Here is a 16613-nt window from a genome sequence, read left to right as displayed (position 1 = left end):
TTCTTCAGTTTTACTTTCCAAAGAAATATGGTCTTCCCACCCACACTTTCATCCCAATTTTAGTCTTGAAAAACTTACCAACTTAACATCAATACTGGTTGCATTAGCATCCAAAGAATTCTCTACCAGTTCTTTAACCACATTGACAACTGATACAATGACCTGCGAACTAGAAAGAAGTCGAACAGTTTCCGCTGGTAGCTGTTTCATGTTTTGGCTTTCAGGAACGGGATTTCTAAAACGATAAAATCACAATTCAAAAGAGTATGATACTGTTTTTTTAATTGTTCTTTTCTGTACAGAGATGAATAGTTGATGATAAAAGAAGTGTCATGTCAAATTACTGAGCAATAATTTGGCGCAGCATTTAAATATACTTTCATCTGGAATCTGCATGAGCGGTTTGAGGTACCTGGGATAGTGTCTTGCCATGTTATCTCAGGCTCATTTCAGTTTCTTCATTCTGAGAAAGTGGATAGGATGACTGATGGAATGACTTCTACTACACATAGTTTACACCTGGGTCCTACCTGGCTGCTTCTGCAAGCATGTGTCTGTGTGAGAGGGGCTGAACTTAGAAGCGGTCAGCATCTCTTTGAGAAAAAAGGGGGTTACTGTGGTGTGCCTCTTCCTGAAGAGGCCTCCTTGGACTTAGCTGATTTAAAGACTCTCACCTGCTTTCCAGCATTCCCACTGTAGAAAGGGTGTTAAGTGGCAAGATTGCAACTGCAGCATTCCTTTGCATGGATTATGTAGGTCCTTTCAATCAGGGTTCAAGCCTGAGTATAGATGGAAATATACTGGTGACTGTGGTGTATGACCTTCATCAAGACTTGGATGGGGGAGTCCACTCCTCCTGGGCCTTTTAAATAACATACTGGTTTTCAGTATCTTTTGACCATGTTGTCCCGCTGGACCACCTTTATGAATTGGGGGGGGGGGAGACACTGTTTTGTCCTGAGTCCTGCAAATTTGTCAATCATCTTCCCTGTTATTCAACATTTACAAGAATCAATTGGAGGAGTGATCTAATGATTCAGGATGAGGCATGATGTAATATCCAATTACACAACTGTGTCCAAGCCAAAGCTGGGGATGCAGAAGCCCTGGCCAGGTTTCTGTAAGATTAAAAAAGTAAATGAGAAGAAACAAGTTGAGACTGAATCTCTGTGAGATGTACGTATTGCTTATCTGGAAACCAGCTAATGTTTTGCCTCTCCTATGATATGTATGGAGGGAATTACTTACCCTGAAGGAGATGGGAATCCTTTTAACCCACAACTATAGTAATATATAGTAATCCTTCATGGATTACTGCCTTGTCGTGGCGAAGGGGCTTGTGTAACTCAATGAAGCTATGAGCTATGCCGTGCAGGGCCACCCAAGACAGACAGGCAAGAAATTAAAAGACGCTTGCTCCTGGGGAGGAAAGCTATGGCAAATCTAGACAGCATACTAAAAAGCAGACATCACTCTGCCAACCAAAGTACGTATAGTCAAGGCCATGGTTTTCCCAGTTGCAATGTATGGCTGTGAAAGCTGGACCATAAGAAAGGCTGAGCGCAAAAGAATTGAGGCCTTTGAACTATGATGCTGGAGAAGACTCCTGCGAGTCCCCTGGACTGCAAGGTGATCAAACGGTCACTCCTAGAGATCAACCCTGACTGCTCTTTAGAAGGCCAGATCCTGAAGTTGAAACTCAAGTACTTTGGCCACCTAATGAGAAGAAAGGACTCATTGGAGAAGAGCCTAATGTTGGGAAAGATTGAGGGCAATAGAAGAAGGGGACGACAGAGAATGAGGTGGCTGGATGGAGTCACTGAAGCAGTAGGCGTGAGCTTAAATGGACTCCAGAAGATGGTAGAGGACAGGAAGGCCTGGAGGAACGTCGTCCATGGAGTCGTGATGGGTCGGACACGACTTCGCAACTAACAATAATAGGTAGAATGGAGATTATGGTTACTTGGGGAGTCTGTCCAGCTTTGGATGGTTTGCTTTATGGCATTTCTTCCTGGAACATGGGGCCATGCCAGGAGTTACCCATATTCTCACAAACTCCCAAATTAACATCAATATGTTCTACTTGAAGCTGCCTTTGAAGAATGATTGAAAGCTTCAGTTGGTGTAGGATGCAGATACCAGATAGGTGAGTCACTGGTGCCATCTGACGTTGTTGAGTTGCCTAGGCTTCCACATAGAAATTTAAGTGCTGGTTTTAACTTGGAACTTTTATGGCTTGGCATCTAGATACTGCAAAACTGCTTCACTTTAGGGTAGCGCCTTCATCTCTGCAGTTTGCAAGAGCACGATGGTTTTCTTGTATGCTCCATACTTGTGGACCAGTTAATCCCTGGAGATCCAGATATACCCTATTTAGCAGTATTTTAATCAGAATGCAACTTTACTACCCAATTTTAATTATTATTTAAAAGGATGATTGCTTATATGTGCGGTAATTATATTTGTTTTATATTTCAGATTTTTGCATAAAAATAGATGCACATCAACAAAAGCATAATTTTGAAATTACAGCAAGTAACTGTTCATTTACTTTCATTTCACTCAGCTGCAGCTGTTTAGTTTAAGAAGGATTTCCAGAAACTGGAATGGATCCGCAGCCAAGCCACCAAGGATGCTCAGGAATTAGAAATTAAGTTGAAGAGACACTGAAGAAGTTAGTAAATTTAGCCTTGAGAAAAAAAAGGGGGGATATGACAGCACTCTTCAAATATCTGAAATATATCTTCTTAGAAGATCAGGACTTATTCTCTTACAGTTTTAGAGTTTTTCATTGCCTTCCTGTTATTAAAATCCAATATTAGAAATNGGGGGGGGGGGGGGAGACACTGTTTTGTCCTGAGTCCTGCAAATTTGTCAATCATCTTCCCTGTTATTCAACATTTACAAGAATCAATTGGAGGAGTGATCTAATGATTCAGGATGAGGCATGATGTAATATCCAATTACACAACTGTGTCCAAGCCAAAGCTGGGGATGCAGAAGCCCTGGCCAGGTTTTTGTAAGATTAAAAAAGTAAATGAGAAGAAACAAGTTGAGACTGAATCTCTGTGAGATGTACGTATTGTTTATCTGGAAACCAGCTAATGTTTTGCCTCTCCTATGATATGTATGGAGAAAATTACTTACCCTGAAGGAGATGGGAATCCTTTTAACCCACAACTATAGTAATATAGTAATATATAGTAATCCTTCATGGATTACTGCCTTGTCGTGGCGAAGGGGCTTGTGTAACTCAATGAAGCTATGAGCTATGCCGTGCAGGGCCACCCAAGACAGACAGGCAACTAATTAAAAGACGCTTGCTCCTGGGGAGGAAAGCTATGGCAAATCTAGACAGCATACTAAAAAGCAGACATCACCCTGCCGACAAAAGTACGTATAGTCAAGGCCATGGTTTTCCCAGTTGCAATGTATGGCTGTGAAAGCTGTGAAAGCTGGACCATAAGAAAGGCTGAGCGCAAAAGAATTGAGGCCTTTGAACTATGATGCTGGAGAAGACTCCTGCGAGTCCTCTGGACTGCAAGGCGATCAAACCGGTCACTCCTAGAGGAGATCAACCCTGACTGCTCTTTAGAAGGCCAGATCCTGAAGTTGAAACTCAAGTACTTTGGCCACCTAATGAGAAGAAAGGACTCATTGGAGAAGAGCCTAATGTTGGGAAAGATTGAGGGCAATAGAAGAAGGGGACGACAGAGAATGAGGTGGCTGGATGGAGTCACTGAAGCAGTAGGCGTGAGCTTAAATGGACTCCAGAAGATGGTAGAGGACAGGAAGGCCTGGAGGAACGTCGTCCATGGAGTCGTGATGGGTCGGACACGACTTCGCAACTAACAATAATAGGTAGAATGGAGATTATGGTTACTTGGGGAGTCTGTGCAGCTTTGGATGGTTTGCTTTATTGCATTTCTTCCTGGAACATGGGGCCATGCCAGGAGTTACCCATATTCTCACAAACTCCCAAATTAACATCAATATGTTCTACTTGAAGCTGCCTTTGAAGAATGATTGAAAGCTTCAGTTGGTGTAGGATGCAGATACCAGATAGGTGAGTCACTGGTGCCATCTGACGTTGTTGAGTTGCCTAGGCTTCCACATAGAAATTTAAGTGCTGGTTTTAACTTGGAACTTTTATGGCTTGGCATCTAGATACTGCAAAACTGCTTCACTTTAGGGTAGCGCCTTCATCTCTGCAGTTTGCAAGAGCACGATGGTTTTCTTGTATGCTCCATACTTGTGGACCAGTTAATCCCTGGAGATCCAGATACACCCTATTTAGCAGTATTTTAATCAGAATGCAACTTTACTACCCAATTTTAATTATTATTTAAAAGGATGATTGCTTATATGTGCGGTAATTATATTTGTTTTATATTTCAGATTTTTGCATAAAAATAGATGCACATCAACAAAAGCATAATTTTGAAATTACAGCAAGTAACTGTTCATTTACTTTCATTTCACTCAACCGCAGCTACGTTTAGTTTAAGAAGGATTTCCAGAAACTGGAATGGATCCGCAGCCAAGCCAACAAGGATGCTCAGGAATTAGAAATTAAGTTGAAGAGACACTGAAGAAGTTAGTAAATTTAGCCTTGAGAAAAAAAAGGGGGGATATGACAGCACTCTTCAAATATCTGAAATATATCTTCTTAGAAGATCAGGACTTATTCTCTTACAGTTTTAGAGTTTTTCATTGCCTTCCTGTTATTAAAATCCAATATTAGAAATTAACCTATCTCTGGATAATATCTAATGAAAACGTATCTGTATGTTTAGCAGCACAACTGCACAACAACAACCTTTCAAAATTTTCTTTCAGAAATCTGAAAACTGCATACTCTCCTCATTACAGAAAGAAAGCTACACTCTTACATCATATGGGTTATCTTCAAAGACATTATTTCAGCTTAGGCATGATAGAGAAGGCTTAGAAGAAAGTTTCAAAGGCAGGTAATCAGATTCAAGGCTAAATTGCAAAAACTCAGTATTTTTAAGAGTATAGTAAATTGCACTGTTTTAGTATCTGTTATTCAAAAGGTCAGCTTTAATGCTACGCTGTAGTTTAGCATTATAAGAACAACCTACTTAGGCTCATGTTCACATGGAGCAGCTGGCCTTCTTTGGACTAACCTGCCTAGCTGGTGATGGTAGAAGTTGCCCCATTTGCAAACCATTCACAGAAACTGAAATTCCCCTCCAGGTGATCTCCAGACACTGCTAGTGTACAGCAGCATAATATAGAGCTTGCAACAAGCAGTGTGTGCAGGTATTTGTGGGGTCCTGACCTACAAACAAAAACCCCTCCAAGCTCTGGAAAGAATGGAGTAGGTTAAAGAAAACTGCTTGTGCCATATGGAATTGAGGAGATGCCTTCCTCCCTAGACAGCCAAGCAACTGTTTAGACTAGAGCAATGGTGGCGAACCTGTGGCACGCGTGCCAGAGGCGGCACTTGGAGCCCTCTCTGTGGGCACGCGCGTTGTCGCCCCAGCCCCGCCTCCCCCCGCGGCCCCCTCCTGCACAGAGCAGCACAGCCAAGGACATGGCAGGCCAGGCAGCAGGGACAAGACTCCATCCTTGTGCCCCATTGCACGCAGATGATGTTGTGGGGTGTGGGCGGAGGGTGTGGTTGCCATGGCGCTGCAGGGCCACCTGGGTGATCTGTAGCGGGCCATGGAGGCGGGGCAAGGGGCGGGCGGGAGTGGGGCAGGCAGGGCGGGAGGAGGAGCGGTGGTGGGCAGGTTTGGGGCACTTGGTCTCTAAAAGATTCGCCATCACTGGACTAGAGTAATTGTGAAGAAGTTGAGGGGAATATCAAGACAGGGCTGACAAGCAAGACTTTCCACAATCAAAGAGGAACAAATGCAAATATTGTATACAGGGAATGTATGGAAAGAAAGAGCAGGAAGAGCTTAGGGAGGAAAAGGATGATTATAGGAACCTAACCTCGCCACTCCCTGCTATTCCCTTAAAACTCATTATCTCAAGTTTCGTTTTCATGCCAGATTACCGTAACATGTTCTTTGAATCCAAGCAGTGACTTGAAGGCTTTAATCCAGATCTAGTATTTTCTGTGTTATAACACACAGCAGAATGTCTCCAGGGAATGTTTTCAAGTGGCTCTTCTGAGAAGCAGATCTAAAGAGGAATCTCATCTGTGAGCAAAGCTTTTGCTTGAGTAGTTGGCATAGGCCTAATATATAATTTAGCTTGTTGTGCAAACACACCCTAACATAATCCACAGTATTGTTATTCAGCCTGTGCTATATATTGTCTAGATAGAGCTACCTTTAAAAAATAGCTTGGAAACTAGTAAGTTGTTAAACCTAAAGCAGATATATTGTACCTGCTGCACTGCTATGATTTCTCTGGTTCAATTTAAAATGCTGTCCCACCCCAAGTTTCCTGCCCTCTTAGACCAGCATTATAAACCTTATTTCGGTAGTTATTTGTGCAAGAAACTAGATCAGTGGTGGCGAACCTATGGCACGGGTGCCAGAGGCGGCACTCAGAGCCCTCTCTGTGGGCACGCGCACCGTCGCCCCAGTCCTAGGCCTTCAGCTGGGTTTTATAAAACCTTTTCGCTTTAGGCCTCCGCTGCCGTGTACAACAAAAAAAAAGGTTCAATCAACCAGTCAATTTCAACTTCTTGCAGGAAAAAAAAAGATCTTGCAAAGTTGGAATTGATTGATTGAACTTTTTAGTCCCACCCAGTCTGCTGTTACCACTGCAACCACGTCCACCCAATGGGCCACACCCACCCAATGGGCAACACCCATCTAATGGGCCACACCCACCCGGCACCCTATGATGCATAAGTGGGTTTTGGGTTGCAGTTTGGGCACTTGGTCTCTAAAAGGTTTGCCATCACTGAACTAGATTGAGAGACATATGAAACACATTTTTTTTTTCTGCAAGGGTACTTTCTTTTGAAACCTCGCTCCAGCTAATATATTAAGACTCCAATTATCACAGACTTTCAAGCAAGCCCCCAAATTTAAATAATTTATAGTTGATGGTGCTGTTGGTAGTGGCTGATTTCAGTTTTCTGTTTGTACCATAATTCTATTTTGATAAATACAAGATTATCATATTCTTTGAAGTATTCTTTGCTTTTTTATCATCTTAATTGGGCTGTACTGGAAAAGCAATTTAAAAATAAATAGCTGGAAACACTAAAACTCTTGCTCAAGTAGAATTCAGTTCCTAATGAATGCACAGGTATGGACATGCACAGGAATGTTGTTTTCTTGGCAATAATAAGGGAATGGTTTGCTATTGTATCCTTTAGGGATGCCTTTTTAACTTCTCAATCCAATCTAAAGACCTGGCATTTCTTGGTGGTTTCCTGTCTAAATAGTATGATAATGCTAATGCTATGATAATGCTAAAAATACAAAATATTTTTAAACAAGCACAATGAAGTAAACATTATCGACAAATAGAGTAATATAGGTAAGATTATATGGAAATAAATCCCAGAGCTCAGTAAAGTCCTCAGTTTTTTTAACCAGGCTGCTTGTTTAGAAACGGTGCTTAATGCTCCTTATAACCACAAGCCTTCCAAACTTTGATTAGGGTGATTTTGGATTTAGTCCAGGGGTAGGCAACCTCGGCTCTTTTATGACTCATGGACTTCAACTCCCAGAATTCCTGAGTCAGCTATGCTGACTCAGGAATTCTGGGAGTTGAAGTCCATGAGTCATTAAAGAGCCGAGGTTGCCTACCCCTGATTTAGTCCCAAACCAAACACGCAACCCTGGTAACAGCTTTGCCCACCAACTATTTCACCTCATTTGCAGCATGCATTCACGGCCGGTAACTCGCCCCTATTTCACAGAAGCATGCAGTCATTCAAAAAAAAATTAAATTAAAATAAAATAAAATAACGATGTAGATACACGCGGCCTACAACCGAGCAAGCCGGAGAGAGCTCTCAGCCTCTGGGGGTTTTGTTTTCGTTCCTTGCTCCAGCTCCAACCCGGGAATCGCCTGAGCCACGTGACCTGCCCAGGCCTATCGCACGGGAGCAGCAACGAAGAGGGGGGGAGTGGAGGGCTAAAAATAAACAAAGCTGTGCAAAAGGACCGGCCCGAAAGCCATTACTGTACTTCCTCCTCCGGAGCGGTCAAAGGACTCCCTTCGCCCCCTCTTCTGCCTCCTTTGGAACCTTCGGGCCCCGGACTGGGCCAAAGCAGCTTTCCCCCGCCGCCGCCTGCGTGCCTGAAAGAGAAAGGGCGGAGCTATAACGGTGGCCCAAGCGCCTCCCTCCCCCGCTCACAGTGCAACACTTCAGAAGAGCCAGAGCAGCTTTGGGTAGCGGGCGGTCCGGCGCGGGATTCTCTTCTCCCGGTTAGCGAGAAGGTGCAGTAGAAAAGACGGAAAGGAGAGGGGGGGGGGGCTGGTCGGTTGGTTGGTTGTGTGCGCAAATGTGGGCTACGGCCGGGTTCCTTGGGCTAGTGGCAACTGGTATGCGTGGCGGAAGGTGTGTGTGCAGCGCAGGGACCGGCCGAAGACAAAGCGGCTGCGCTCGTTGCCAAACGATGCCGTAGCGCGGAATCCTCGAGCTGGTGGGATCGGGCCCTCCGGGTTCTGCTAGATCCGCCGCCGCCGCCGCCGCCGCCCCGAAGCCCTAATGAAAATAATAATAATAAATAAGAAAGCGCCGTTGCAACCGGGTTTTGTTTTTTTGTGTGCACGATTTACGGTTGGTTTTTGCCCGGTTGCGCCCGCTTGGCGTTTTCCGAACGGGAGCGTCGCGTGCAATAACGCACAAATTTCTGTGGTCTTGTGTATCTGCCGCGATTATGCATTGGTGGTGTGGGATTATGCCGGAGGTATAAAAAAAAAAAAAAATGAACGTGGGCCATCTGAGGACATCTGCAAATTTCTGTAGTTTCTGACTCGGTCGGATGTTGAAAGCTACAGGGGTTCTTTTGTTTAGTTGTAGGAGACCTTTCCTGGTTTGTTACCAGCGGCACAAACAAAGAGCTTCTTTCTGATTATCTAGACTAAGTCCACTATTCAGTTGACTAAAGGTTAAATTCCAGCTTAATTAATTTTAACGCGGATTTTTTAAAAAAAACCTGTTGGGAGAGCTGGGTAGATTACATCCAAATAATAAATATATGATACTTAGAAAATTAAGGACAATGATACACTAAAATAATTAAAGAGGAAGGATATTTGCCGTTCACTTATTTTATGCTATCCTTGATCATATGCCAGACATCTCTGATTGGATCCTGAACATACGTAAGCAATTATGTTTTAGATCTCTAATTGTACACAAGCTGTGCTGATCCTATGGTGACTAAATGACTAATTGCAATTACTGAACATGACTAATTTTCGAATAGTTGTAATTTATATTATAGTATGAATGAATCTTGGGCGTCTGCGGTTACGTGATTTGTGTGTTACTCTTGTTTGACTTGTGCATCTTATTTTTAAATATTGTTTTCCTTTGTACTGGATGCTCATGTTAAACATTCTAAATTGATCCAGTAGGATGGATAAGTGGGTGTGTGCCTGCCACAGAGATGGACTTACTGAATAGCTTATGTTGCCTTTAGAAGTCAAAGAGCCTTCCTTCAGTTATCTGCTTGTAACCAGAATTATAAAAAAAATACTGTTTTCATATAAAAACAGGCAATGGAACTTTAAGTGCCAATGTATTCAACCTAGGTGTTATGTATGAGAGATGATAGGAGACAGGTCAGAAAATACAATACATGTCAACTTATGAAAGGCTCTGGGTTGACTTGCAGTCAGTTGATCAAAGCTAATGTAACAGAAGCTTTGCTTTTCATATACAATTTTGGGGAAGGGCTCTTCCCCCCCCCCATTCTGAAATAGATAACAAATCTAGCAGTGATACCTAATTGTTATTGACATGTAAGATATTTTCTACCTATAAAATATTCTGTAAATCTTCCATTAAGATGATTTAAAGTAGTCTGTTTTTAGCTTGATCTTTAGGATTTGTTAATTGCTTTTTAGTGGTCTGTGCACCCAATTATAAGAATTTGATGTTTTTTAAAACCTTGAACAGCTTTCTCTAGTATAGGAAAAATAAATAAATGGAAAATTCTTTATTCTGTGGAAAGATATAAAAATTGAGATTGTATTGATTGCAATTATATTTGGCTTGCCTGGGCCTCATTGAGTGAAGAGACATTATCTTGGACTGGATACAAAAGATATAATATAGTTAATGTATATAAATCACATAATAATGTTAGAAGTGTACAATCTTTTGGGGCTTTGTTACTAGCTGTTCAGGGCCACATATGTCCTCCGAGCCATGGGTTGGACGCTGCCTTAGATTTTTAAGAAGTTATTTGTTTTGAATTGCCTTTCAACAATTTCAAATACTTCGTACTATTAATATGTAAGATGCTGAGTTAGTCTTATGCAGTAGTTGATGACCTCTCCCAGTCTGACAGTGGTATGACTAACCCTTATGATGAACATTTTCTTTCCCAAAATTACTTTTCAGAATTAAAGCAAAAAGATGAATGTTGGGGTTGCTCACAGCGAAGTCAATCCCAACACAAGGGTCATGAACAGTCGAGGAATGTGGCTCACGTACGCCCTTGGAGTTGGTTTGCTTCATATTGTCTTGCTCAGCATTCCTTTCTTCAGCGTTCCAGTGGCTTGGACCTTAACCAATATTATTCATAATTTGGTGAGCATCCTGAACTGCAGAAGTGCCAGAGGAACATCCATGTTATAGACTGAGTTAAACTCTGGGTGGTTCACAGTTATAATAGTTATTATATTCTAATAATTATATAATTGTATGATTGGTTGCACTGTCAACTGGATGTTTAAAAATTTGGCATTTTTATCCATATATTGATTCCTTCCCAAGGACCTGGGGTAGGCAGATGTTGTTTGACGGTATTAAAGATATTGTTGTGGGAAGTAAACTGTTCCACTTAAAGCTGCCTTTTGCATTTGGCTGATGTGGATTTTGTCAGTGCTGATGGTATTCAAATGGTGCTCCAGATGTTTTGGAATTGCACCCCGGGCACCTATTATTATTGGTACTATCTTTGTTTTCTTTCGTTATAATTAGCATTGTAAAGGTATACAATTATAATAGACTGCATATCATTCAAAAGAAACAATTAAAGTAACTAAGAAGAAAACAGACTAGAACACATTATATGCAGCAGTCAGCACTCAGCTAAATAGGGATTAACACCAGAAAACCTAGGCAGAAAATAATAATCAAGGAACCGCCAAGGAGAAAACCCCACCTCTGCCAAAAACTGGCAGGGCAAGCTATTATATATAAATAGGCAGCAAACCCCACCTTCACTTGCACCGATGATAGTTATTTATTTTTATTCATTCAATTTCTATAGGAGCCCAGCTTATGTAGTTGGGTAGTGAAACATCTGCAAGCAAACAAGCAAGCTCAAAGAGCACCAAGAACTCCACAGCTTAATCCTGAGCTGTATAGGTAGCCCTTGACTTACGGCCACAATTGAGCCCCAAATTTCCATGTTCCAAGTGAAACAGTTGTTAAGTGAGGTTTGCCCCATTTTACGACCTTTCTTTCCACAGTTGTTAAGTGAATCACTGCAGTTAAGTTAGTGAGACAGTTGTAAAGTGAATCTGGCTTCCCTATTGGCTTTGCTTGTCAGAAGGTCACAAAAGATGATCACATGACTCCGGGACACTGCAGCCATCAAATAGGAACCAGTTACCAAGCATCTGAATTTTGATCACATATCGAGAGGATCTGCAATGGTTGTAAGTGTGAAAAACGGTAATAAGTCACTTTTTTCAGTGCCATTGTAACCTCAACTGGTCACTAAATTAAAGGTAATTACAGTTATCGTCTAATGACAAGAGAGCCGCTTAGGTGTAGTGGCTAAGGTGCTGGGCTAAAAACCAGGTATGAATTTCAGATCTCCTTTAGGCATGGAAGCTACTAAGATGATTTGGGCCAGGGACTCTTAGCTGAGAACCACCTCACAAAGCTGTTATATGGAAAACAGGAGGAGGGAGTATAATATACTCTGCTTTGTGTTAGACAAAATTAAAGGTGGGATATAAATTTAACAAAATTAGTGTGCTATAGCAATCATAGTCATTGTCTTAAACTAACAGAAATGGACAAATATATTGTATAAAGTTAATATCCTTTAACACTAAAATCTATTAAAGATGACCAGTTGTGCCTACATTACTGATAACCAAAGAAGTAGAACGTTAATCAAATTTCCATTCTCGATTATCGCTAAGCATGGAACATTTCCTTAAATGTTTCCTTAAAACGTGTTGTGACCAAATCACCCATTTTGGATTAGAATAGGATAGAGAACCTATTACGACGTTGTTTATCTACAGTTCCCGGTAGTCATGAGAAAGAATACTCATCTGTTGCAATCCTGTTGCATCTAGAAAGCCTTAAGCTTTCCACTCCTGAATTAGCGTATGAAACTTGGCACAAACATGCAGCATATACTTAAGCATAAATTTAATCATATTTCTCTGGCATTGGACCAATGATACACAAATAATGCTTCCTTGAATGATTGGCAATTTGTTCTGAAGGGGGGAGAGTGTATCTCATAAACTTTATGTAGGTAGCTACCCTGTAAGGCCCCATTATCTCTACATTTGGTTGTAAGATCAATTGCTATATTTCAACTTTTTTTGTCATAGATTGAGTTTGCAAACTGCTATCTCTCTATATTTTAATAAAACAGGTGAACAAATTAACATAAACTTTGTTAGTCTTATGAAATTGAAAGCAAGAAATCTCTATATATTTTAATAAAACAGATGAATAAATTAACATAGACTTTGCTAGTCTTATGAAATCGAAAGCAAGAATCATGGGCTTCAGGGGACTTTTGTAAGAGTTATTGCCTTCAGCCTACAAAGAGTATTAAGATGAATTTCTCTGTTAGTCATGCTGTTCATTCCTGTATCAACTATCTTCTGGCTTTACTGAAACAAGTTGCTAGGGTAGAGTAGAAATAACTGAAATCTGGGCCAGAATAAAATGTCTAATTGGATTAATCTTTTTGAGGGCATCTTTATCTTAGTATTCTTGCTCAAATATTTATTAATCTATCGGCAATCACAGAACATAATTCATATTTTAAAAGTCTAGTTTTAATGTTTCAAATCCTTCACTCAGATTCCATATATTATTTTAATAATGAAACATAGCTAACATGATTTTTGTTTTGGATGGATTTGTTTTGCCTTTGCAGGGAATGTATGTATTTTTACATGCAGTAAAAGGAACACCTTTTGAAACACCTGATCAAGGTAAAGCAAGATTACTGACACACTGGGAACAGTTGGATTATGGCGTACAGTTTACATCTTCCCGAAAATTCTTCACAATCTCACCGATAATTTTGTAAGTTTTGAAAATTCTACATTGACTGTTCTAACACTTTGATTTGGTGTGGCATTAATATTGCAGTGAGTGAATGAGTACTTAAACTCTGCAAATTATTTAAAATCAATATGTTCTACTATTCATGTATCTGTGAATTGGTATGCTTTTAAAAGGAAGAAAAATATGTTTCTGTAAAGTGTAAACAGTACTTGGAATTTTTGTAATGGAAGTGACCATGCACAGCAATTTGCAGAGATGTACAGAGAAGTATATTGCAGAATTGGGATAGGTTTTTTTTAAACAGGCATTAATTCAAAACAAACAAGAAACTTCAAAAATAGCATTTGTCTGTTGAATTCAAAATGCATAGCCTAACCTTCCATTATTTTACAAATAAGATTTCTCCAATTAACTAAAACTATAGTTAATCAAAATTACATGTCTCAAACCAATGCTTTAAAAAATAATAATTTTGCAACATTCCAGATATTGTATGCCTTAGATATCTTTCAGCTAAGTTTCCTTAGTTATTATGCTATTTGCAAATAAATCGTCCCAGTCATTCCATCTCTTATAGACTCTTGCCTATAAGTTATGCCTTTGTTATATTGTTTTTAAATACCAAAGTAAGACAGTACACTCCTGCACTTTCAATGCTAAGATATTAACCTGACATCCTTGCTGACTGCAATTGACTCACTGTTCTAGAAATAAATCATACACAGATCTTTTTGTTTTACATTTTGTTCTGTATCTTAAAGTCTGTTACTATTGCACCTATATGGCTGTAAACATGAGAATGTGTACATGGCGAAATAGTTTGGTTGATGGCTATAATTATTCTCATAAAGTAATCTTTTGGGGGGATAAGCATAAGATTATTCGTAAAATATCCTTATGGAGTATGAAGTTGAAATCTGTGCTCCAAAACCGTACCAGGTTATTTATTTTGTTTTATTTTCATACTACTCAATTCTCAGTGGATCTCTAGCAATTAACTGCATAAAACATTCAGGAGTCAATTACTATCCTCTTTTCTTCAACTGCATTTCAGTGCTGCAGTTAAAACAAAAACTCGGAACTCTGCTGCTTCTTTCATACAACATATATAGAATATGCAGCCTTAACATCTCAGGAACATCGCCTTCTGCTGGGGTGGGGGAAGAGAGCCAAGGATATCCAAAGCCTAGATAAGGGATGAAAGTGAAAATCAAGGGTCATTGGCAGCTACTGAGGAGAGAGAGAATAAAGGAAAGGTACTAAGAAAATAGAACAGCTGAGGTGTAGGGATTTGTCATATTAAAAGCTGCAGAAGAAGGGGGTGTGACACACTGTGGCACCTCAGTGCTTCTACATTTGTTTTGCCCAGTACAATCCAAAACATTCCAGACTTTGATTGATTTTACCAAACTTTGGCAGAACCACTAGAGTTTAGTGGTTTGATTGAGGTTGAAAACAATACCTTTCTCATTTTTTGTACACTCCTCAAAATACTTTGCCATCAAAATGGCCAAATTGAGTCATTCCTTTTCTAATATAAGCAACAACTAAGTGCAGGTAGTGCTCAATTTAACGAGTGGAACCTGAAATTTATGTTGCTAAAGTGAGACAGTTGTTAAATGAGTTTTGCCCCATTTTACGATCTTTCTTGCCACAGTTGTTAAGTGAATCACTACAGTTAAGTTAGTAACATGATTGTTAAGTGAATCTGGCTTTTCCATTGACTTTGCTTGTCAGAAGGTCACAAAAGGTGATCACATGACTCCCGAGACATTGCAACTGTCATAAATATGAACCAGTTGCCCACCATCCGAATGTTCATCATGTGACTCTGAGGATGCTTCAATGATCGTAAGTGTGAAAAAGTCATAAGTCACTTTTTTCAGTGCCGTTGTGATATCAAACAGACAATGAATGAATGGTTGTAAGTTGAAGACTACCAGTATCATAAGAAAGATTATTCCTATTCAAAGATGAAATAGTTACATGAAAAGAAAAAAAGATGGTGTTTTTCTTCATTCCAAAATAACATATTTTGCTCTTCTTTAAATTTTAACTTTTTACTCATTCTGATATTCTGTTATCTTTTTTTTTCTTTTCTTTTCAATGCAGGTATTTCTTGGCAAGCTTCTACACCAAATACGACCCAACACATTTCATTCTAAACACAGCTTCTCTCTTGAGTGTGCTTATTCCCAAACTGCCACAGCTGCATGGAGTTAGGATCTTTGGAATCAACAAATATTGAGCTGGAGATGGGCAATGTGAGCATTCTGACCAAAAAGTGGCCTGGTTTGGTCCTTGACAGAAGGAATAGCCTATTCTATGTATTATTAGATAAGTTTCACATCTCTTTGGAGACTCTAGTACGAAGATGCTTATGCTGTTCTTTACAAGAGAATCGGAGACTATCAGAAGATATACTAATCTTGATGACAGATCTTTGGAGCACAGATTTTTGTAAATAGCTGGGCAGGCCTAGCTCTCCTAAGGTAGCAGTATTGACTGGAAATGGGCTGAAGTAACAAGTAAAGTGAAAAGGGATACAAAAAATGTTATTGACTCATAAGTTGTAATCTTTTACAAGTAAGTCAGCAACAGTAATGAAGGAGTGGACGGGAAGAAATACGGCAATTCTTTGTTTTACAGACTTCAATCAGTTATCATTTGGGGTCATTTGTTTGTTTGGCTAATTTTAGGGCAAGATTTGCCACTCAGCTTGAGGTGTTATAAAATTAATGAGTTGCTGTGATTTTCATGCCTTATTCATGTGTCTTTTAATCAGAGTGAACTTTTGCAGTGTGAGATCTTTGAACTCTGGGGAATGACATGTCAACTTTTCAGGGGTTTTATATACAATTAAACTGATTGGTATCATACTACTTATTTTCCAGAAGTAGGTGATTATTATCATTCTACTGTATCTGAAAAAATCTTTCCTCATAAACAAAAGAAAATTCTTAATGTCAGAAACTAGCAGAAGCTACAATAAACTGAATTCTCTGGTCTATTTGTTACAGATTAGAACTGCAATCTGTTAGAGAAATTCTAGGAAAGGTAGTAATTTTGAATAGAAACTTTATGTGACAAGAATTTCAAACTTCAAGCAGAGCATAACTTGTTCTGATTGTGGAACAGATTTGATTTGGAAGAAGTGCTTTGGGCCTTCATTATAATAACCCTGAATATTCCAAAGCAAGACTAAAAAAAATGCCTCTAT

General features: G+C 39.9%; 2 protein-coding genes across 3 annotated transcripts in view; one reads left to right on the top strand and one right to left on the bottom strand.

Annotated features, from left to right (window-relative positions):
- Positions 1 to 7954, bottom strand: part of PMS1 (PMS1 homolog 1, mismatch repair system component) — a 49428-nt gene extending 41474 nt beyond the window's left edge. Inside the window, exons 1-2 of the mRNA XM_015817126.1 lie at positions 7810 to 7954; positions 79 to 235 (exon numbers count right to left, since the gene is read on the bottom strand). Coding sequence (XP_015672612.1) covers positions 79 to 235; positions 7810 to 7823 — 171 coding nt within the window. The 5' untranslated portion in view covers positions 7824 to 7954. The remainder of the gene's footprint in view (positions 1 to 78; positions 236 to 7809) is intronic.
- Positions 7955 to 8090: 136 nt separating this feature from the next.
- Positions 8091 to 16273, top strand: ORMDL1 (ORMDL sphingolipid biosynthesis regulator 1). Of its 2 annotated transcripts, none has more exons than XM_015817115.1 (4): positions 8091 to 8370; positions 10520 to 10708; positions 13260 to 13411; positions 15506 to 16273. In XM_015817115.1, the coding sequence occupies exons 2-4, from the start codon at positions 10535 to 10537 to the stop codon at positions 15639 to 15641; spliced, it is 462 nt and encodes a 153-aa protein (XP_015672601.1). In that variant the 5' UTR covers positions 8091 to 8370; positions 10520 to 10534; the 3' UTR covers positions 15642 to 16273. The 2 variants fall into 2 exon arrangements, with proteins under 2 accessions (XP_015672601.1, XP_015672593.1); XM_015817107.1 differs by having other exon boundaries at positions 8091 to 8382.
- The last annotated feature ends 340 nt before the right edge of the window (positions 16274 to 16613 follow it).

Source organism: Protobothrops mucrosquamatus, unplaced genomic scaffold, assembly GCF_001527695.2.
Source record: "Protobothrops mucrosquamatus isolate PMUCROS unplaced genomic scaffold, P.Mucros_1.0 scaffold_125, whole genome shotgun sequence".
NCBI lineage: Eukaryota > Metazoa > Chordata > Lepidosauria > Squamata > Viperidae > Protobothrops > Protobothrops mucrosquamatus.
The sequence above is the reverse complement of the archived record's forward strand: the minus strand, read 5'-3'. Positions and strand labels throughout refer to the sequence as shown.

Excerpts from the sequence above, each read along its gene's own strand:
- ORMDL1 (XM_015817115.1), top strand. The coding sequence starts at position 10,535 with ATGAATGTTGGGGTTGCTCACAGCGAAGTCAATCCCAACACAAGGGTC. Across the intron at positions 10,709-13,259 it reads CCAATATTATTCATAATTTG|GGAATGTATGTATTTTTACA; the intron begins GTGAGCATCCTG and ends TTGCCTTTGCAG. Across the intron at positions 13,412-15,505 it reads ACAATCTCACCGATAATTTT|GTATTTCTTGGCAAGCTTCT; the intron begins GTAAGTTTTGAA and ends TTTTCAATGCAG.